Source organism: Apodemus sylvaticus, chromosome 20 (assembly GCF_947179515.1).
Source record: "Apodemus sylvaticus chromosome 20, mApoSyl1.1, whole genome shotgun sequence".
Lineage (NCBI taxonomy): Eukaryota > Metazoa > Chordata > Mammalia > Rodentia > Muridae > Apodemus > Apodemus sylvaticus.
In genome coordinates, this window is record NC_067491.1 from 48,763,492 (window position 1) to 48,786,876 (window position 23,385).

The following is a 23,385-nucleotide window of genomic DNA, read 5'->3' on the forward strand; positions in this document are numbered from 1 at the left end:
TGTTAGGGGTCTAAGCTCCACCCCACAGTTACCTGGCAACAGCCAGGTAGGCCTGGTCTACTATAAAGGGGGCTGCTCATCCCTCCTCTCTTACCCCTCTCTCTCAGCCTCTCCCTTGCCCCATCTTGGGCTCCCCTCCTCTGCCCCTCTCCACGTGGTCATGGCCGGCCTCTGCTTCTCTACTCTCCCTCTCTGCCTTTCTCTGCCTCTACTACCCCCTAATTCCCCTCCTCATACCCTGAATAAACTCTATTCTATACTATGCCGGTGTGTGTCTAGTCCCTCAGGGGGAAGGGACGCCTCAGCATGGGCCCACTGAGGCACCCCCTTCCCCACACCACCGCAAAACATATTCTCACAGCCTCTTTCTCTTTTTATGATCACAACACTGGTGCTAGAAACTCTCCAGTATTGCATCTCATCTCAGCCACAACCAGGCTCGAGAGCCCTGGACCAGTTCGCTCCCCACCCCCCACTGGTCAGAGCAACCACATGCATGGTCTTAGGTATTTCCTGAGCTTGGAGCTACCCCTGTCTTGTCCTTGAGGATGGGAGACGGTTAGTTTTTCACTGACCCTCGTTTCTTCCTCTCGACTGAAAACTCCAGGCCAGGCCTGGTTACCCTCACGTGTATCGCCCCTGGATCAGTCTGTTATTTTTCCTTCTTTCCCCCTCTCAGAACAGGTACCACACCATCCAGAAACCCTCGGGAACAACTAAGGGTCTCAGTGACTCTGTTTAATTTCACTGAGTGACTGAAGGCTTCCTCTGAAAACTGTGTGTATGCATTCATATTTACATCTCCAACATGATAGTTACGTGTGGGTCACAGCATACGTTAAAAGTCAGAAGACATCCTGTACAAATTTTTTCTCTCCTTTCTCTATTGAGGTTGTAAGGACTGAACTAGGGTCAGCCTTGGCAGCAAAGGCCATCTTGCCAGCCTTCTGTTTCTTCTATCTCATGGCTATACCATGGAAACCTGAGGTAGACCCTCCTAAGTAATTCAATTAGAACATTAAAGGTAACTGGAGTTCTTCAGCTCACCAAGGCAACAGGCATGTTTTCAAGAAAGGAAGACTGAAGCGAACACAGCCTCCACACCAGTTACTAAATACCAACACCAGGATCATTCAAGCCCGTCAGCTACTTGTGACTTAAACGGCTAAAACCCCACTCTTTAGTTATTTTAGACTGACAAGCTTATTAAAGACGGGAATCAGACGGAACCCAGGACAGACATGAAGACAACGCTGGGCTTGAGGCCCCACACGTGGCACATGCAGAGTGCCTGTCCTCTTCCCTGTGAGATGGCATCACCCAGAGGCCACTTGCTCTTGCTCCAAAAAATATTACTCGCCATGAGGTGCAAAGTCCTGTTCTGATGTGTGCTTTAAATGTAGGAATGGCCAGCAGTCTCGATTCTTAACTCGGGCTTTAGCTAGCTTTAGAGAATGGTCTGGTGTCCAAGGCTTCACAGGTACTAGTGAGGTAGGAACGACCCCTGGGTAGGACACATTCCATAGTGCACCCACACGCGAGGACAAACCCCTTACTGCTGTGTATCTGGCAACCCAGCCGCTCTACTTCTAAGAATCTATTTCAAGAAAAGTTACGATGTACACAAGATTCAGTGAAGGGCTGTTTATAACTAAGAAGAGATGAAAAATGTCAAACTTTGCAATAGGCGATTAAATAAGTTAATCATGATTTAGTCATACAACAGAATAAAAACCCAGTGAAAATGATGTAGAAGAGCATGCGTGACCAGGGAGATGTTCACAATATAGTAAGTGAAAAACCGGTTACAAAACTGTGCACAACACGAGCCCATTTTTATAAAAATATACATATTTAGCAAAGTAAAAGGACAAATGAATTTATCAAAATATTAACATTGTTATTTCAACACAGTAGGATAACTGTTGATTTTGCTTAACCATCATCTCCCGTTCTTTCCTATGTGCATTTTCTACAAGAAAGGTTGTTATTGAAAAGGGAGGTGGGGGAAGAGGGAGTTATTTAATCTCCGAATAGCCAGCCGTGTTCCACAAGACTCCTGGCAGAGTGGCCGTCACTCCAGGTTCAGCCTGGACTAGGAAACTGCTCTCTCTTGTCCACTGGAGTCCCCGAAATCTTCTGGACAAACTATACAAAAGCCATTTTTGATAGGGCTAAAACTACCAGAGCACATACACAAAAATTCAAAGTAATTATTACTAAAAAGAACAGATGAGAAAACATAAGTCTTCACTTTAAAAAAGGAACCCAAGTCCACACCTCTAAACTGTACCGAGCTACACCACCTAATGTTAGTTTCCTGCAGATAGCGCGACAGCACACCAGAAGGCTCCTGTGTCACGTGATTCCTAGCGCTCCCTGCTGCAGCGTCTGCACAGAACCACGCCCACTGCTCAGTTCTCACAGCCTAACAGGAACCTGACCTTTCCATGCAGGTAAAATGGCCATCAATGGGCTGAAAGCGCCCCTTCGTGACGGAGACTGTAATACTTGAAGAGAAGGGGCCATTTCCGGAGGGCTAGGACCACATCAAAGGGGAATGAATTCTACCAGGCATGACAGTGACCGAGGCTGCCTAAACAGCCACGGACAGTGACGGGCACCAAGTTTAGAAGACAGACAATACTTCTGCATCCAACTTAATTTTCCGATTACATTTTTTTTTAAAAATGATGTTGCTTAAGCTATAACTGTTTTACCAAAAAAAAAAATTGTTTTCAATAAATAAATGCTAAACATCTAGTGAAGTTACCATGCAAGATAGTATACAGCCAAGACAAACTCAAATTTATAATAAAGGCAACTTTCATTCAAAATGAACTCTACCCTTATAGTTTATTAACAGGGTAAACATTATGAATTAACCCAGCTGCTTACTTGAATTACAAAATAACATGATTCAATATGAAAATAAGAAACTGTCTACAAATCTCTGACAGTAATAAATTGCAATATACAATGCATACAGGCGTCATACAGAGCAACAAACTCTCGTACAAAACAAAAATATTTTAATACCTTTAAAATCCAATTTTTTTCTTTTAAAATCATTCATGAAAAAGATTCTCAAGTCAGAATTAACACCTCAATTAGTCAAGCATCAGGAAGCTACATTACAGCTACTTATAGTACAAGGAGTGGTTCACCCTTCCTCCCAATGCCTCTGCTCCAGACTCCACTCCCTCAGACTCTCCACGCAAGCCCGGTTCCATCCTTCCTTCCAATCACGAAAACTGAATTTGCTGGACACCAGAAATCTACGATTAGAAACCATAAATTAGGATTTTTTATGTCAGACACCAAACTGGCCGCAGTGGGGAGCTGCTCCCACCCCGGCAGGCCGCTGGCCGCCCTGGTCAGGGCTACTCAAGCTCTCTCTATGCAGATGTCTTAATCATTAAGGAAGTCTGGTGGTGATACATGTTTTGAGAAAATAATCTTATTACGTTCTTAATAATGAATTGAGCGTGTGGGTGACTAAGATAATCAATGACTTGAATGCCTCTGAAATGCAGAGATGGCTCCCACCATACCTGTTGGTAAGACGTCGTGTACACCATGACATTTTGTTGCTGACCATCTGCAGTTATTAAGCCAGCTGGTAACTGGTTAGCTAAAAGGAAGGAGAGGAAAAAAGTTAGGAGGGGAAATAATCTCACTTTCTTGGCCTCATCCTTAGTTTAATGCCATTAATGTCCCATTACACTCCATATATGCAGAATATACTCCCATATAAAATGGCAAACTTTACATTTTCAAGAAGTCCCTGAGGAATACAAGCCACTCTGTCCCACTGTGCCTGCCTAGTTGCCATCTCAGACCTCTACACTACACTTAGCAAAAGGGTTAGAGTCCTGCGCAGACCTGGCCTCACCAGAGGGCATGGCTGGAGCACAGCAGGACGGAACAGTGTGTCTCCTAGGTGAAGTTTCTTGTGCTAACATATAAGCCTAAAATGTTCCATTACAAGGCCGGTTCTCAGTAGCCTGTCTCAGGAATCTTCACCCCAAACTAGAAGCTACGGAAATGACTCCTACCTATTAGTGAAAGGTCAGGTCTCCCGTTAGAATTTACAGGTATCACTGACTTCAAGTCAAGCGCATACGCTCTTCGTGGTCACTTAGGACACAAAAGGCTCAGCACGTCTCGGCGGCACGGCCCACCCAGCAATGCTGCCCACCCCGCTCCCAGGCAGCACCGAGTGCCCGCCTACTTACTGAATGCCTCTTCCGTGAGCTCCTCGCTTAGTCCGTCTGTAGCGGAGACTGCTCCACCGATGCCCTTCTCGCCTTTCATGGCCTAGGGAACAAAGAAGCAAAACAAGCGGTCACATCAAACTCTTTCTAAATGAGAATGTTCATGTAAAGTCCAAAATTGGAAGCTGCTCTTAGAAACCTTTGTACTATTTTATCAATACTTTCCGGATGACCTCCGCATCCCACACCCCGCATAGTTAGCGGCCAGGTGGGGTGCAGTGGAGGCTCCAAGCTTAGTGTTTCAAATTTCCAAATAAAAGTCAGTCTGAGCCAGAGAGTCCGCCAGCTCTTTGGTCCATGGTACTGTGGAAAGTATTTGGGAGAGTCCTGTGGATTTATAAAAACACCCATTACAGGGATTCTAACACTAAAGATACATTCACAGCAAGCACGAGGACCCCAGTTTAGATTCCTAGCAATCCATTTAAAAGATGGGTGTGGCGTGCACACCTGTGGCCAGTGCTAGGGAGGCAGACTAGAGGGTCGCTGGGACTCTGGCCAGCCCGGCCAGCCAATCAGTGAGCTTCTGGCTCAATGAGAAACCCTGTCTCAAAAAATAAGGCACCGGTAGACAGACAAGAGTGGTGTGTAATTTGTGTACAAGTGCGAACACACAAAAGGTAGGGTCACATCTCCTGGCTGGAGAACTCTCACACTGAGGCTGTCTCTTCAGTAATCCACACTCGAGCGCTGTGGCTCCTTAACAGAGTCTGTTGAAAGCTGCCCCTGGGGGGGAAGGGGGAGCAGGACAGGGGGTCTTGGGGATGGCGCAGGCCTTTGATCCCACCACTTGGGAGGCAGAGGCAGGTGGATTTCTGAGTTCGAGGCCAGCCTGGTCTACAGAGTGAGTTCCAGGACAGCCAGGGCTACACAGAGAAACCCTGTCTCAAAAAACAAAAAAAAAAAAAACCAAACCCAGAAAGCTGCCCCTGGCCAGGGAGGCCAAGCCCCAGACTCAGAATCCTTTTGATCAGTTGCTCAAGTTTGTAATCAATGAAGGAAATAGCAAAGGCTTGATATTTAAATGCTCTAACACATTAAATACTACCGGAAATGTCACCTGCCGCAAAGCACTGTGGCATATTGTACACGGTGAGTGTCACCTACCTCTCTGAACTTCTGAAGGTACAGTTTCAGAGGCTCCACGTAACTGTCGAAGCCTAGAGTGGACATGGCGAACAGAATGTCCTCCCCATTGATCGTCTTCCGCTTCTCCTGGTGGCACCTTTCGCTTGCTTCAGACGTTATGAAGCTTATAAACTCGCTCACACACTCCTGAACACATTCCTTGGCATCTTTTGCGATCTGAAGAAGAGAAGCCTTAAGTAAGTTCGTAGAAAGCATTCCCGCTGCAGAAGCCAAGAGCCTCACGGAGCACACCCCACTACACTGGCAGTCTCGGCAGCCCAGGCTAGGCTCTCGCTATGTAGCCAAGGATGGCCTGAACTTTTGATCTTCCTGCCTCCACCTCTTGTGCTGGGTCTATAAGGGTATTTTAGAGCCCAGGCCTTTGTGCATGTGAGGCAAGCCCTGAGCCCCATTCCTGGAGCTGTGAGGCTAAACGTCAGCCCTTGAATATCAATCTGTGTTGGCAATGGCAACTCGGCGTCAGGATGAACAGAGCGAGCTTGTCCAACTCTTCACAGCACACAGAACTGGATGACAAGGGCCCACTGAGCCGTCTACTATCCCATGGGATGAGAGCCGGACGCCCAGGAAGGCCGACCCCAGCGCCTGCACTGGGCACACAATAGGCTCAGGCTCAGAAGTACTCCTTTAACCAAGCACTTCTATAACAAGCACGTAGAAAACATAAACCCCTCCCTCAAATAAACAAAAATGAACTGGGGTTGGCTCAGCGGTTAAGAGGACTCGGGTTCAATTCCCAGCACCCACATGGTGGCCCCCAACCATTGTAACTCCAGTTCCAGGAGATCTAATTGATTCTCCTGGCCACCTCAGGCACCAGGCATGCATTTGGTGCGGACATACATGCAGAAAAAAAACACCCATATACATATAGAAGATGATTTTTTAAAGTGTTAAAAAAAAAAAAAGAAGAAGAAGAAGAAGAAACCTAAACACTAAATTCACAGAAGATTTAGAAAGGAATAAATCTTGTTTGTTTTTTAACTACTGAGGCTAGAACATGTCCCGTATGGGTTGAGTGCTGCCTAAAACAGGACACAGCCTCCGCATCATTATGGAGAAGTCTTCTCGTCAACTTCTGTGGGCTGCCAGGCATGGTGGTAAATGCCTTTAGTCCTTGGGAGACAGAAGCAGGCAGAGGCCAGCCTGGGCTACACAGCATGCTCCATTCCAGGCCAGCCTGAGCTACACAATAAGACCCTGTCTCAATACATACACACATAAACAGATAAAGTACTGGGATCTAATAATGAAAACCAAATAGATCAATCAAACAATTCTAGAGCCACTTACAACAGCAGTGACATTCAAATGTCTTCCTAAAAAATTCGTCATCAGGCCCTGGCAAGACGGTTCAGTGGGTGAAGGTGCTTGCTACCAAACCTGACCACGAGTTTGATCCCCAGGGCCCAGATGACAGAAGGCGAGAACTGAATACTGAATAAGTTGTCCCTTAGCCTTCCCACCTGGTGTGTGTGTGTGTGTGTGTGTGTGTGTGTGTGTGTGTGTGTGTGTGTGTGTGTGTGTGTGTGTGTGTGTGTGTGTGTGTACACATCCATTTTACATGTGGAGAGAGTAAAGGAGAGTTACACAATGCACTGATGGAAACCAATGGACAGCAACCCCAGTGTGTAATTCTTCCCTCCTACAAGCACGTTAAGTTAGCATTTTTTCTTAGCCCATACATATAAAGTTGTCACAGCTGAAACATGCGATCAATTTACCCTGAGGCACTTTCCCGGCCCTCCTCACCCCAGGCCTCTACTGCCGGGTGGGTTTAATTACAGCCACATTTCAGCTGCTCTGGGGCCTCAGATGGCCAGGGTTTGGGTAAAAGACAGGGCAGGCATGAACAAGTCTGGAAAAATTCCTCTGCCCTAAAAAGTAAGGAGGAAATTTCTCAGATCAGAACAACATGCTCAGTGTGAGCAACATGTCAAAAGTATTTTACTGTAAGAACATTTGTAAAGGTGATGGAAAAGGTATAAAGCTATATAATAAGTAAATAATAATTAAGTAAATAAGGCAACATAGAAAGCATGGGATCTACTTCTGACCAAGTGATAAATAAGATCCGAGCTGAGGTTTGTCTGTTGTGTGACACAGGTCTCACTATGTAGCCAAGGCTGGTGTGGAACTTAGGTAGCTCTTGAACACCCGGCAATCCTTCTGCCTCAGCGTCCTCCATGCTGGAATTAAAAGCATGTGTCACCACACCTGGCTGTGGAGTGTTTTGTGGAAGGCATTCTAAGACAAAGCTGCTGTGTGCCAGTTGAAGCCCATGTCGTATCTATTTGTATAAAAATGAAGAAAGCCGTTTCCAGCGTCACCTATCGTGGCTGACATTGTAGCGTATGAGGCATGTGGGGGATGGGACGCGAGGACTCTATAAGACGGACACTGCACAGCAGCCAAAGAGTCAGAAGCAAATATTTGCTATGCTGAGAGGCTGGGACTGCAGTCAACAGCTAGCTACTGATTGAAGTATGCATACACGTGTCTTACAGTGTCCACTCCCCTCCCTCCCCCTGCAAAGGAAAAGCCAGAGAAAGTCTCCTCTACGTTACCTTTCCTGTTTGAGGTATGGCATTTTTCATTATCCTAGCCACATTTGCAATTGGAAGATAAATATCTTGTTCTCTGAAACTTTCTTTTGAACCATTTGTATCTTCATGATCATTCATGCTGTCCTCAGTATCTAAAGAAAGTTTTTTAAGAATTAGGTTTAGGGGCTGGAGAGATGGCTCAGCGGTTAAGAGCACTTACTGCTCTTGCAGAGGACCCGGGTTCGGTTCCCAGCACCCACATCAGGCAGCTCACAACCGCCTGTAAGTCCAGTTCCACGGGATCTGACGCCCTCTGCCTCCACAGGCAACTACACACACACACACACACACACACACACACACACACACACACGGTGCACATAAGCTCACCCAGGAGCACACACATAAGGAAAAGTAATGGTTTATAAAGCTTTTCATAATTTTTACTTCACCCTTGAAAAGACTATCTGTGATGGTCTAAAGCAGGAGCCATGTGGCTCTTTACCCAGTGCTCCTTAGATAGCATAACTGTTCTTCGCACATTTTCTGGGGCTACAACTGACCCACTAACATCATACCCAGTGCCTAGCAGTCGTTGTCTTCTGTCATGTACAATCCCACCACCCATTCTTCACAAAGCTCTGTTCCTATCCCTGTAGCACCTTCCAAAGTGCCCCTGCTTCGCGCGACACCCCCTGGCTAGTACGCTTTGCTGGGTCTCTAGACGGTTTGATCGTTCTTTTCACTTCTCATTTCTTTCCCTACAAATTAGCTTTGTGTGACAGAGACTTGGTTCGCCAGAGCAGACCGGGCATGGAGCTCCGTGTGGAGTGACTGGCCACCAGGCATGAGGTCTGAGCTCAGTCCCCAGCAATGGCGGAGGCAGGGCTCATCCAGGGCCTAACTCAGCTATAAATCTCCGCTAGGAACCTACACTCCTTACATATCAATAGACTAAGGTTTGTGTGTATCCAAAAATTGTATATAAGCCTGTATGTAAAGTTTATAAAGTATAAAACTCCTAGCATTTACCTGTTCATATGAAGTTTATATCCAATTTTATAGACTTGATTACTGACCCAATTGGATAATATAGAACCTACTAACACAAATGCCTTCACAGCTCCTAAAAATAAGTGTTAATGTTTAAATTTACAAATGGCACAAAAGCAAATTATTTCTAAGAACTCCCTTATTTACTGCTTACAGGGAGTCAGTGATAAATTTTTGGTATAGTAGAGCGCTTTCCAGAACTTAGCACTCTCTGAAGACTGTAATGAAGTCGGCACGGTCCTCTTCTACCGTGTTTGTCTTCAGCACTGTGCTAGACCCCAGCTGGTACAAGTCCCTCCTTTCTCTCCCCTCCCCTCCTCTCTCTTCCCTAGTCCTCTTCCTTTTAAGCCTGAGTTTGTCTCTGAAGCCCTGCCTAGTCTGAAACTAGCTGTAGACCAGCCTAGCATCTCGCTCCAAGGTCCGCCTGCCTCTGCCGCCTTCGTTCTGAGACTGAAGTTGTGCACCAACACAGTCAGCCTTTACTTTTTAATTTGGATAAAAGGTCTTACAAACTTGGTTATGCCAGTCCTGAACTTGTAACCCTCCCTCCTGCCTTAGCCTGCCAAACAGCTGGGATTTTAGGTCTGCACCACTAGACCAGGCTGGTTTAGACTCCAGTGAACGGAGGTGTGTGCCCGCTCACTCTGCTGTGAAGACACTGGTGACCTATGAGGCCTGGCTCTAGCTGCGGCCTTACCATCGTGGGGCTGGATCACATAATGGCTTCCTCCAATGTAGTCTGCAGAAATCCCTAGTTGAGAAGCATCTGTGGTAGAGCTGTCGCCATCCATCTAAAGAGACAAAATCTTTTAGAAAACAAGAAAACAAAGTCTTCAGAAAACAAGACCCTGTACTTACTGTCACTGGTTGGACCAATTATATTTTTCAGTTTACCTTACTGAAAGAAAACATTCTTGATTTGGGAAATGTTTCAATAATTTGCTCACTATTCAACATTCCTGTCCATCTTCCATATGTAATAATAAATTCAAGAGGAACAAAAGAAAAAGAACCCACAGTATATACCTTTTGGTTTTTTTTTGTTTTTTGTTTTTTTGGTTTTTTCGAGATAGAGTTTCTCTGTATAGCCCTGGCTGTCCTGGAACTCACTCTGTACTCCAGGCTGGCCTCAAACTCAGAAATCCTCCTGCCTCTGCCTCCCAAGTGCTGGGATTACAGGTGTGCCTTTCAACTACGTAACCCTAGAACACCACACAGTCGACCTTAACTTGCCAGACACTTTCCTTACAATGCAGGTCAGAGTGAGCAGAGCAGTCTCAGGAAGTCGGCCAGCCCCTCCCTGAGCTGTCCTGGGAGGCCTAGACCTAAAGTCCCATTTGCTCCTGCTGTGCACCCTCCTTTGCGGCCTCTGTGCCACCAGAGAAGCCACCTTTTCCCCCAGTGGGGTCTGATGGAGCTGGCAGCCTCCAGCCCTGATTCCTAAAGTAGGGGTGCCCGCATACACGCCCCCATGCCAAGCTTCCCATCAGGGCTTGAATGAGCCAGAGTCTAATACAAGTATTTCTCTTCCCCTGGCTCCTCACACGTTTTGATTCTTTAAAAAAAGGAAATATCTAAGAGGCCTGAATCCAGACAGTACAGGTACAACCTCAGACAAGAACAAGCCTACAGTGACTATTCACACCTGTGGAGGTCTGAGGTCAACTTCAGCTGTCACTCCTCGGGGCAGACACCTTGTTTATGAGACAGCCTCTCACTGACTTGGAACTAGCCAATCAGGCTTGACTATCTCCAACCCCACCCCCGGCTGCGCACAGCGTCACGGCTAGCCTTTTCATATGGGTTCTGGAGACTGAATTCAGATCCTCGTGTGGCAAGTACTCAATCAACTACATTATCTCTGCAGCCCTGACTGGTTTTTTGTTTTTTGTCTTTTGTCTTCAGTCTCTTTAGGGCTACGAGAAACAAGAACTTTAAAATGAACAATCTGGGTAGGGGAAGTTAACCACTGGCCCTCGACAGACCCTATTTCATGTCACCACAACTGAACACAAAGGCTTTCTGCTGTGCAGATATGAAGGACTGGCCTGTGTGCACAGAGAACTCAAGGCTGCATTACCTCCATGACAGTTGAGCAGGTGGACTGCCCCTGGCAAGCTGAACTAAGGCCTGGGGGCTGCGCGAGCTGCAGCCTTCATTCCTAACAGCACAGTTCCCATCTCAGTGGGTTTGCTCCAACCCTCACACACCAGGCGAGTTTCCAAGTTTCCAGCATGGCATGTCTTCCATGCATCTGTTAGCTCTGATATCTGATTCAGTTGTAGACAGATACATTTCATAATTCATAGCTGTCTTAAGGAGCCTCTAACAGTCTCTGGAGATGAAGGGTCTCTGACCCGCCCACTCGTTTCACTCGTTTCTTTGTCCATGGAATAATTCTGCCCTCCCTCCCACAGAACACCAATGCAAAGCACAGCCATCACTCCAACAGAAGATGCTCCTTCTCGGACCACACATGTCCTCATTGCATGCAGCAGTGGCCTGCTGGCCGTGGAGAGGTGCCCTTGTAGAGTAAGGAGGGTTCACTGCATTACAGGAAACACAACCAAAAGTGCTGTCTCAGAACCCGAAACTGGAAACAAGTCTTGACTGGTGAGCGCTGAGGGTTCACAGTCTTGGCTAAGTGGATGTCCACAGGATGCTAGTCTTAAAGTTCCAGAGCAGAGTGTTCCAGGAGCGAGGTGGATCTGGAGATGAGCTGATTCATGAAACCAACCCAGGACAGTAAGGCAGAAAGCTGATCCTGTCACTGCGCTGGGCGCTAGAACTGGTGGTGAGTGTGTGGATCGCCCGCCCTAGCCTCTGAGCACGCAGACAACACCGTTTCACAGCTGTCAGAATTAGTGGCCGAGCTGTGAAGACAGCACTTGGCAAGCAGTTACTACAGGCACTGGCTTGCCTCTTCCTCTTCTAAAGCCATGTCTTCCGTTTAACTGTACGTGCCTTTGGTTCTGTCAACCCCACACCTTCTGCTCCTTGATTCTTTCTGCCATTAAATGCCACTCAAACTTTAATTCTAATATTCCCATCCCCGCTGGAATTCTTGATTTATCCCATTCTGAAATCTCCAAACATTTAGCATTCACTTAGCTGAGGCCAGCAACCGCAGCAATATTCCTGCAGATAACAGCCTAAGCTCTGGGTCTTTCAGTGTCCTGGTGATTCTGCCCCATGTAAGGAACAGAGGGGAAAACCTGTTATATGGTCTAAGGGTTTGTTTTCCTATGAAATTTTATGGAGGAGTGCAGATGAAAGTCAGCCAACAAACATTTCACAGACTAGGCGGTCGGTAGTTAATGGCCCACGCTTTGTGTGGTCATCTAACAGTAACACAGATAAGAGCTCTGTCCTCATCCTGCAGAGAAAACAATATTTCACAATCTCGGGACAGGTGAGGGGTGCAGAGCGGTCTGTGTGAACTCGAGCAAGGTGGACGAGTGGAAGACTTGCTCACAGGGCTGGTGCACGGATCAGGAGATAGCTGGAAATAATGAACACGTTCTAATGGGAATACTCCAGGTTGTTATAGGTTTAGCATTATGTGTCTATCTATAATCTATATCTACATCTATATCTATATCTATGTGCACACATATACATATTTATTATTAGTTGTTAAATGTTTATATAAATAATGACAATCAGCAAACCAATTGCTAATGCTGCCAAGTACTAAGAAAAACATAGAGATTTGCTAATCCCTTATTCCAAAGGGGCTTGACTAAACTAGTCTGAGGGGCACAGGAAAGGTCCATTAGGAGATAGCATTCAGCCAGCAGTGGTGGCACACTTAATCCCCCGTACTCAGGAGGCAGAGACAGGCAGATCTCTGAGTTCGAGGCCAGCTGGTCTACAAATCAAGTTCCAGGACAGCCAGGGCTACAGAAGCCTCCCCCCGCCCCCCCCCCCCAGTCTTGAAAAAAAAATAAACAAAGAAGATGCCATTTAAACTGAGATAAGAAGGGGGTTGGCTGGAGCAAGTGGAAGGTTCAGACAGAAGAACTAGGAAACACTGCTGGGTTGACAAGCTAAGCAGTTATCTTATGGACAAGAGCCACCACAGGGGGATTCTTAATGAAAAGAGCAGGGTATCATTCGGCACAGAAAAGGGGGAGGGGTGTCACACTGTGGCCAGGGCAGGAAGTGGGGCCTGATGATCCCCAGCACGTGTTCAGGGCTGCAGCACTACATATGACCACCAGCTTACACTGTGCATCCGAGGCACTTCCTAGCCTGGGGAACTGAGGTTCCGAGGTCATCTCACTGCTTTAGGTTCAGCCATATGCCATACAGCTGAGCTGAGAATACTGCTCTTTAACTATGATGCGATGATGCATTTTATTCTGATTTTACAAGCAGCAATATTAACCCATACCGATCCCCTGAATACAGTAGATGGACAGGTAGAGCAAACTCAGTTGTCTTTATGCTGATTTTCTGAGTATTTCTAAATCCCTCGGGAGGTGCTTGAGGCCCTACGCAGCAGCTTATGAAACAGCTGTGGGCCAGCGAGACAGCTTAGCAGGGAAACTTACTTGCCCCCAAGCCTAACAACTGGAGTTCCAAACCTTGAGCCCACAAGGAAAGGAGAGAACCCAGTTCCACAAGTTATCCTCCGACCCCACCTCATGCCCGTCACCTCAGACACAAAAGCATCAACCTACTGTCCTTACTGTCTTTTCAAATCTCCTTTCCAGACACAAAGACCTTTGCTCCTATATAACCTACCCTCCTACCTGCTCTTTATCTTTTGAGCATAAGAAACAGTATCAGGAACCCTCATCTCGACTGTATTTTCAGCCCCGCCCACTTCCTTATTCCTGCTCACACGTGCGGCTCATTACACACACAGTGTGTGTTCTCCTGGCTATGAAAAGCGCCCCCCTCCCCACTCTCCTCTCGCTGCAAAGCCTGGTTCTCCCTCAGCTTTCCATCCCCTGGTGTATGCTTCTAACCTATGCCAATAAAGCCTCTCTGAAGGCCACCGGCGGCCCTACCAACCTGATGGTCCCCACCTGTCCCACTTCCCTTCCTCTATCCCCTAATTGTCAGTTCCAATGCAAGGTTGCTATTTTCTCTTTCTCCCTCCCCTTCTGATGAACTCATTAAATGTTACTCTGCTCTCAGAAACAGTCAACTTACTGTCACCGTTTCCCGTTTCTCCCTCCCCTTCTGATGAACTCATTAAATGTTACCTCTGCTCTCAGAAACAGTCAACTTACCGTCACCGTTTCCCGGCCACACAAGCATCCATCAATGAACTCTAAGACACTGGGTGTAAGACATCTCCCCTGACCCCTGCGACTCTAATAGAGCACCATGTCTACTCATCTGAGCTAACTATGCCTACACTGCTTCCAGTCTCCACCTGGATCTGCCCCTCCTGTTCCGCCCCATCGGTACCACCATCTAGGCCTGTCAAGACTAACTCACCAAAAATGCTTCCACAGATCTCCTGCATCAAATCCAAACCTCCTCTTCATAGCTTTACAAGAAGGTTCCCTTCATAACCTCACAGAATCCTTAGTACTGACTAGATTATGCGTGCGGAGTACCACCAAATAAACACGGGCCTCATTTGCAGAGTGAAGCAACAGTGACTCATAGGAACTGTGCCCTGCCTGAGGTCACAAATATCATAGCAGGGCCAGAGCCAGAAAACGAAAACCGGCCAGGTGGGAGGTCATCACAGCCATTTTCCTGTGAAATCCCCATCTGGAAAAAGTACCTGTCCCCACCTCCAAGCTTCTGGCTCACTGGGGTGTCCAGGCTTTCGCTTTGGGTGACACCCTTGACCTAGCCACATCCCACCATGTTTAGGCCTTGTTTAGGCCAGGATCCCTCCAGACAGCCCCCAGGTCAACCACGCCCCTCTTCTGAGCAGCGTGAGCAGGGAGATTCAGCCTGTTCCGTTTGGCACATACCACAGTCACTTTCAGTAACACCCAGCCGGCTGAGCAGCCAGCCGGCCAGGTGGGCAGCTGCTTTACCAGACAGACGGTCTCTCTGGCACTGAGGGGGCCCATAGGAATCAGACAGCACGCCACTACCTAACAAGAGGCAAAGGGACTTAGCACAGGTAGTCTGCCTAAACTTAAGAATCATTACACAGCCCTCTCCAATATATCGGCTATCCATTAACCTTTAATTTTATACACAATTAACGAAAATGATTAAATAAACATACTTACTGTCATGAAAGACTGTCAGAATTGTGTATCAATGGTGTTCTCAAACACCTTGTCAAAAAGGTGGTAGATCCTTATCCAATTTTAACCTAAAAGACAAACACACCAACATCTATTAATAGTAAAAGTAGACTGTAGACTTTCTTAAAATTAAAAAGGACACGGGTCATCTTACCTGCTGTACTTAATCAATAGAGGGTAAAAAGTTAATTCTACAGGGAGGGGGGAAATGGCTTTCTACCGTAACCCTGAATTTGCTATAATAATCAACATTCATCACAATACTCCAAATAAGGGACCAGGTTATATAGTATGCAAGAGACTGAAAACTCACACATCTAAACTTCACGAAATATGAACACCCGAGGACAGAAATACCCTACTCATAAACTTGAATTTTTGAGGATGGCTTTTTTTTAAAGTGTTTCAGAGATGTACACATTTTTAAACTGAAAAGGAAAGAAACGTGTCAGACTATACTGCATTGAAATTATCTTCTGCTCTGCTGGAAAAAAAAAGACACCCATGGCCAAGAGGGCACACCAAAACAAACAAATCCACAGGGCCTGGATAGTTTTGAAGAGCCATCACTGTGAACTGAAACTGCACCCAGACAGCCCGGGTCTCACTGGAAGGCATGAACCACACGAAGATCAATGACTGCACTGGGGCCTTATTTGTTCGGTCCCCCCCTTTTTTTCCCCAAAGGAAACAAATAGGAGGGAGGTGCAAACCAAACATCCTTTCCATGCTCATTTTAAAGGAAGGACTTCTGATTTGCACCCAGGGAAAAAAGAAATAGGGCTGCTGAATTTTAAAACCCAGCATTTAAAAGGGCCCAGGCAGCAAAGACTGCCTAACATTGTTATAGTCCTAAAAGTAATCTATATTGCCTTCCCATACATGTCGCTTTTCTAGATCCAGAACTGTTCCTGTAGCTTTAAAAAGTGTGTCTGAACACCCAAGCACCGGAGGCTGGGTATGTTTACGTATTTTGCTTAGAGTGGGTCTGGGTCGAGAGCCTTAGCAACCCAAATAGTTGGTACATATATATTTAGATTTAGCCCATTAAGAATAAAATTCACTGCATCTCTTCATATGGAAAGCATTTTCCTAAGGGCAGGTTATAATCTGTGGAACAGCTCAAGGGAATGCATACATCTGCTTGATGTTTGAAGAAATGCAAATCTGTATCCAAGAAAAGCAGTATTCCCTTCCTCCAACCTCCTGCCTTTGGCATCCACAATCACAGCTTTGCATCGATAGAATCCTTAAAATAAGCTACAAAGAACAGTGCAGAGAATGAATAATTTGCCTTTTTAAAGGAATTCTGGTTAAACTCTCAATATCTCATCCATAAAGCTCCTATTTATTAATGCCACTACTACTGACCAGTTGAGCCACCACTTTCTGTTCCTGAGAGCTAAAGCCACTCGGGTGATTTGTGGCACCATCCAAAAAAAAAAAAAAACCCAAAAAACAAAAAACGAGGGTCTGTGAGGATTAGCGGGATGCCATTTTTTTAAGGTCGCCTACTACCTAACCTTGCCTGAATCAAGCAGCCCGGTTGTAGACTTTAGGCACGAGAGGCCGATCTGCGGGTGCTCGGTCAATTCTTTGTTCTCGCAGACCCTCCCGCCCCCCCAGCACGGGTGACTGAAACCCTCCGTGCAACCTCCAAGGCTCCCTTCCCACCTTCGGGGCAAGTCCGGGGCGAGCCAGCCGCCAGATGGCTGCATGCTGTACGGCGCGGAGCGGGCCAGGGGCCCGCCAGGCCGCTCGTTCCTCGCGGGGACCTGCCGCCTCGGCTCGCAGGTGCCCCGGCGGCCCCGCGGAGCGCATCCCCCCGCCGCCCGCGCCCAACGCCCGCCGCCGCCGGGATGCGGGAGACAAAGCGGCCGCTCCGGGGCGCCGCGTTCCCCGCCCGCCGGCTCCCCGGACAAAATGGAGCCGGCCCGGGGCTGCCGCCGCGAGAGCCCCGCAGCTGCCCAGCCCAGCCCGGCCCGGGTCGGGCTCGCGGCCCCGCGCACAAAGCGCCCGCCGCCCCGCGCCCGGCCCGGCTCGGCTGGGCCCGAAGCACAGCGGCCTCGCCCGGAGGCCCGGCCCGCCCGAAGGCTGCGGACTGCGAGTGCCCCCGACCGCCGCGGCGTTGGCGGCGGGGACGGCGCCGGGAGGAGACGGACATTTCATTCGAGCTAAAGTGGAGTCGGTTTAGGAGCGATCATTGGCCGAAGCGAGACACAAACCTCCAATGCAGCCCTGGTTGGCTCCCGTCTCCAATCGGCTGTTTGGTTGGACAGAAAATGGCTGCGAAGGAACCAGTCCCAGCGCGGAGCTCCACTTCCAGGACTCGGCCTCCCCTCCCTCCGCCGCAGGCCGCTTCCCTCTGCGTGACACCCTCCCTCCGCGACGCCCGCGCCCGAAGCCCCGCCCCCGGCTCGCCGGCCCCGCCCCGGCCCCGCCCCTCCTGGGAGCCCTTCCTTGAGCGAGGCGCGTGGTCCGTAAAAGCGCGCGGGCGGGCTCTGGTTGCTCGTCCGTGCCCCTGCTGCAGGGTTTTAGAGAGGCCGGCGTTCGCTTCCCCGGTTCGTTGCGGAACGGGCTTGTTCTGGCCTCTTTCTCGTTCCAACTCCTGCGTCCCCACCAACCAGCGTCTCGCCCGCCTGAGTTCAGCCCTGGAGGGGAATCTACACCTGAGCTACCTTCCAGAATGCTTTGAGCACCTAGTGTTTTCTAGGTCTCCCTCCAAGCCACCTCAGGCACACAGCGTTCCCTCTCAGTCACAGAACAGGGCTTAGTTTGTCATTTTAGCACGCCATTCCCTTCCTCCAAGTTTAACAGGTCGGCTGAACCAGCAGACCACCACCCTGTACTCTGGTGCTAGATCTGCCCTACCAAGTTGGCTGACGACCTATCTAAAGTGCTCATTTCCCAACCAGATAACACTGGGCTGCAAAAACTCATGACCTCTGTGTTGAGGCTTTCCCTGTCGGCCACACTGAAACCCGGATCGAATGTCTGTTGGCTACCATTCTCCCTTATGGCGGAGATCAAAATGTTCTGCATGGCCCGCCACCGCAGGATGCATGCACCCGGATAGGAGGAAAATTATTGTCCTAGGACTTATAGGGATAAATAAGCAAGACTGAAAGTTCTAGGTCAGCCTGAGATACATTGAGACCCTGTCTTTAAAAATAATAGTACAGGTGGGTCCAGCAGGTGCACGCCTTTAATCCCAGGATTAGGGACGCAGATCTCAAGGCCAGCCTGCTCTACAGAGTGAGTTCCAGGACAGCCAGGACTACACAGAGAAACCCTGTCTCAAAAAACAGAAACAATAGTAGTAATAATTATAGAAGGCCCTGGTGGTATGGCTTATGCCTTTTAGTCCCAGTACTGGGGAGACACAGACAGTAAGATTGGAAATTCCGGGCTATCTTGGGCTCCTTAGTGCGCGTGTTCACATCCAGCCTGGGCTACATAATCATGCTGGATCTCACAAAAAAAAAAAGTGTGGGTATATATTACATATAAGCGTGTGTGCATAAAGTACAGAAAGATTGAGGAGGATGTTATTTATTGAGATCCCACTGGGTCTAGAATAATAAGGAAACAAGAACAAATGAGACTTTCTCAGTTTTTTCAAGAGGAGTAAGGGGCACTGGAGAATCTACCTGAATTCTAGGACACCCTCTTCCTCTTCTTCCTCTTGTTTTGGTTTTGTTTGTTTCTTCCAACACGGGGTTTCTCTGTGTAGCCCTGGCTGTCCTGGAACTCACTCTGTAGACCAGGCTGGCCTCGAACTCACAGTTCTGCCTACCTCTGCCTCCCCAGTGCTGGGACTAAAGCTGTGGACCACCACCACCTGTAGGCCCAGGAGCCCTTCTTACTAGCTAGATTTATTCCACTGGTATTTCCTTTTAAAAAAAAAAAAGATTTATTTATTTTATGTATGAGTACACTGCTGTCTTCAGACACACCAGAAGAGGGCATCGGATCCCATTACAGATGGTAGTGAGCCAACATGTGGTTGCTGGGATTTGAACTCAGGACCTCTGGAAGAGCAGTCAGTGCTCTTAACCGCTGAGCCAATCTCTCCAGCTCCTGTTATTTCCTTATAACAGAAATACTACTACCAGGGCTCATTGTAATGTACACATCAAAAGACCTAATAAACATTTAAAAATTTTTGTCTAGTCAGTTTGTTTTTTGAGATGTTTCACTATATAGTCCAAGTTGGCCTTAAACTCAAGATCTGCCCCTGCCCCTGCCCCTGCCCCTGCCCCTGTCCCTGCCTTCTGAGGAACTGAGCATATGCCGCTGGTGTTTGTCTTAGTCTGGTTCTCTTGAGGTAGACAGACAGTCATTCACACACACACACACACACACACACACACACACACACACACACACACACACGCAGTCCCGTATATATTTATGGGGCTTATTAGAGTGGCTTATAGGCTAGTCCAACATTGGTAAAATCCAAGAATCCAGTAGTTGTTCAGTCCATCAGCTGGGAGTCTCCTGCTCCTCAGTATATGCGGGAGTCTAAGGAAGTAGGCTCTAACAACAGCGAAGGGATGGGCTCGCCAGACAGAGAGCCAGCCAGGCAAGCTCTTCCTTCTTCCATGTCCTATATATAGGGTGTCAGGAGGTGTGGCCCACATTTAAAGTATATTTCCCCACCTCAAAAGATCCAGATTTGGGGCAGGTCTTCCCCACCAGAGATTATTATATCAAGAAAAATCCCACAAGGTGTCCCTAGATGCTTGGGTTCCAGTTAAATCCAGGTGTAGTCAAGGTGACAACCAAGACTAGTCATCACTGTGCCTCAGTCGGGGGTTCTCTAGAGTCACAGAGCTTAGTCTGTCTATACTAAGGAAAATTATTGTGATGACTTACAGTCTGTAGTCCAACTAACCCAACAAGGGTCAGCTGTGGATGGGAAGTCCAAGAATCTAGTAGTTGCTCAGTCCCACAAGGCTAGTTGTTTCAGCTGGTCTTCAATATAAGCTGGAGTCCTGAAGAAGTAGGTTCCCACAGATGTGTGGGCAAGTAAGAGCAAGCAGGAGCGAGTCTTCCTTCTTCCAAAAATGTTCTTATATAGGCCTTCAGCAGGAGGGGTGGCCCAGATTAAAGGTGTGTGTCACCACCACCCCTGGATCTGGGACTTGCTTTGTTCCAGGCTGACCTTAGACTCAGAGATCTCCTTACCTCAGTCTCCTGGGATTAAAGGTGTGCACTACCTTGCCTGGCCCTAAGCTTTTCATGGCCACTATGCCTCAAGATCTCTAAGCCAAGAATCCAGGTCAGAAACTTGTGTCTTCCAGCCTCAAGATCTGGATCCCAGGCGAGCTCTCCAATTCTGGATTTGTAGTTCATTCCAGATATAGTCAAGTTGACTAATGGTCAACCAGGAACAGGAACCATTACACAATGACTATTCTATCAGAGCATGGCCTCCATTTCTAAACCCAAGTCTACCCTTGCCCCTCTCAGTCCTTTCTATATGCTGAAGCCCAGGAAGATATGACTTCTGCTCCTCTCTCCTGTCACAAACATACCATTCCCTTAGCCCACCTCTGTGGAACCCCTGGCCTTCACACACACACACAGACACACACAGACACACACACACACAGACACACACACACACAGACACACACACACACACACACACACAGACACACACACACACAGACACACACACACACAGAGCTCTTACCTCAAGATCCTAAGCTGCCCTTTTTCACTTCTGAGTCTTCTGTCTCCAAAAACCAAATTTCCCTGTTCTTCCCTCTGAAGCAGACCCCTAGTTCTGGAGCATGGTAGCACGTGTCAAGCTACCAATTTCAACACCCAGAAAACCAAGGCAGGAGGATTCCTAAAAGTTTGAGGACAGCCTTTGATGTCTCCCTCTCCCTACCAAATCAACAGCACAATATTTTTTTTAATTACACACTAAAAGGAGTCCTCCTCTGACAGCTTCCACCTCCTCCAATAACATTACCTGAGGTCAAGCCTTTAACAGATACATTTTGGGGGACCCTTAAACTCCAAATTACAATCAGTAAGTTTCACCTCTTCCCTTTGCTAAAAGCAGTTGCCTCTCCCTGTCTCCCTCCCTGACTGACACACACACACACACACACAGGGAAAGAGCTTCACACACACACACACACACACACACACACACACAGGGAAAGAGCTTCCCCCCCCCACACACACACACAGGGAAAGAGCTTCCCTGGTGAGCCTTAGGTGGAGCACAGCCCCACTGATAGCTTAGGCCACCGCCTAAGGCCTGGCTAATAGACCACAGCCACTTGCAAACTATTTCTCCAGAGACACTGAGATAGTAGTGTTTGCTGTGACACTGTTTGGGGGATGACAGTTACAGAACAGTAAGGAATCAACACCATCTACCCAACAGCTTGAAATGGCTGAATAGTGTGACACAAACCAAAAGCTTGTGCTACCAACTGAAAGTGGCTGTAAGTGGTGTGTGTGTGTGTGTGTGTGTGTGTGTGTGTGTTAAGACAGGGCCTCGCTTTGTAACTTAGGTTGGCCTCAGACTGGAGGTGCCCAGCCTTGCCTTCCTAAGTGTTAGGATCACAGGTATGCACAACACCATGTTGAACCATTGTCTTCACACTTGTTCATTTGTACATGTGTATGTTCTATCACCATGGCATGTTTGTAGAGGTCAGAGGTCAACTTTCAGGAGTCAATTCCCTCCTTCCACCACATGGATGCCATGACTCAAACTCAGGTACCAAACTGCCTTTTACCAGATGAACTGCCACGTTGGTCACGAAGCATTTCTTTTTTCTTTTTTAAACTTGTGATTGAGTCTTTGTGAATTTCGCATCACGCACCCCAATTCCACTCGTCTCCCTGTCCCTTCATATCCACCCTCTGCCCTTGCAGCCTCCCCTCAAAAACAAAAAATAAATAAATAAATAAGTAATTAAAAGTAACAATCTCACACAGCACCTGTAGTGTGTCCCACAGTACACCCTTTTGCCCAAACCTCTTTATTTGCAAATGTTGATCACAAATATCCTGCTGTTGCCCTTTGTCGTTGAGACCCTGCAGGTTGGGTTCTGAAGGGCCAGACCCTTCATGCACTCCCGAAGTTCACAGATTGGGTAGATACTGGGGTGGACCAACTCAAAGCCCTGGATCGTAACTAAGTTGGTCAGGTCGCCGTCTCTCCGGAGTCCGTGCCGCCAGCATCAGCTCTCCTGATTTGCCCAGGCAAGGGGTGGGACCAGATCTCTTCCTAGCATCAACCAACAAGGGGAATGGACAACTATCCCTCACCCACAGGACCGCATAGCTGGCCAGCTTATGGCATCAACATGGCCCCAGGAGGCAGCCCAGGAATGTCCATATGGCCTTTGGTGGTAACACGGGCCACCTGCCACCCACAAGGCCCCCTGCTGTGGCAGGCCACAGACCCAGACATGGTCCTCGGAGGCAGCTAAGCCAACCTTATTACCATGGCTTCTGGTGACAGAGCAGGCTCTCATCCTCACCACAGTGGTGTCTCCGGCTACCTCTCTTCATCGTGAACAAACCACTCCGCTTCTCTCTCTCTCCCATCTCCCCACCACAAGCTCGCTCACGACAGTGGCTCGCGCCCACCCACCCACCCACCTCATCTGTTTACCATTCTTATTGAGTCCAGAGCCCTAAGATGGAGGCACAGAAACAAGCCTGCTGCAGTTCTGCCACATTTAATCTCTGTATCAAACCCACTGAGCAGGGTCTCTGTTTTGCTCTTCCTTCCGAGAGACTTGAACAACTGCCGTCAAAATCCTACAATGGCCAGTTGGCTGTAATTCTCCCACGTTGCATCCCCATACAATGCCCTTTGAGCACAGTCTAGACACTCCTGTTCTCCTGGGAAAGGCCCACCCTCACATCCTTGAAAGTTAACAGACCCTGGGAACCACTTACCAGAGAAGTGTTCATTCTTCTTGTTGCTGTTCTGAGTTTCTGTCCCAGGAACAAATGCTGGAATTCTTGATGAGATTTTACATCAAGGTGTCAAAAATGCAAAGCTAATACGCACTAAGAATCTCTTCTCTGTTGCACCAATGTCAGCACTCCAAAGACCTTGACAATAACAAACCTCTTAGGTAA

At 48.0% G+C, this 23,385-nt stretch overlaps 1 protein-coding gene across 4 annotated transcripts; it reads right to left on the reverse strand.

Annotated features, from left to right (window-relative positions):
* Nucleotides 1-2,837: 2,837 nt before the first annotated feature.
* Nfyb (nuclear transcription factor Y subunit beta) lies at nucleotides 2,838-23,385 on the reverse strand. 4 transcript variants are annotated; one of them, XM_052165151.1, is made up of 8 exons: nucleotides 23,200-23,385; nucleotides 15,238-15,323; nucleotides 9,723-9,816; nucleotides 7,994-8,124; nucleotides 5,385-5,582; nucleotides 4,239-4,320; nucleotides 3,555-3,634; nucleotides 2,838-3,278 (listed from the first exon to the last, which is right to left on the reverse strand). In XM_052165151.1, exons 2-8 carry the CDS (start codon nucleotides 15,241-15,243, stop codon nucleotides 3,246-3,248), a joined length of 624 nt encoding a protein of 207 aa, XP_052021111.1. In that variant the 5' UTR covers nucleotides 15,244-15,323; nucleotides 23,200-23,385; the 3' UTR covers nucleotides 2,838-3,245. The 4 variants fall into 4 exon arrangements, with proteins under 4 accessions (XP_052021111.1, XP_052021110.1, XP_052021112.1 ...); XM_052165150.1 differs by lacking the exon at nucleotides 23,200-23,385 and adding an exon at nucleotides 17,481-17,621; XM_052165152.1 differs by lacking the exon at nucleotides 23,200-23,385 and adding an exon at nucleotides 16,930-17,202.

What these genes read in the sequence shown, in the direction of transcription:
- Nfyb (XM_052165151.1), bottom strand. An exon ending in TGTGATCCAGCCCCACGATG is followed by an intron (nt 8,125 to 9,722) that starts GTAAGGCCGCAG and finishes AACTTTCTTTAG; the next exon opens with ATACTGAGGACAGCATGAAT. An exon ending in GCTCACGGAAGAGGCATTCA is followed by an intron (nt 3,635 to 4,238) that starts GTAAGTAGGCGG and finishes CCTTCCTTTTAG; the next exon opens with CTAACCAGTTACCAGCTGGC.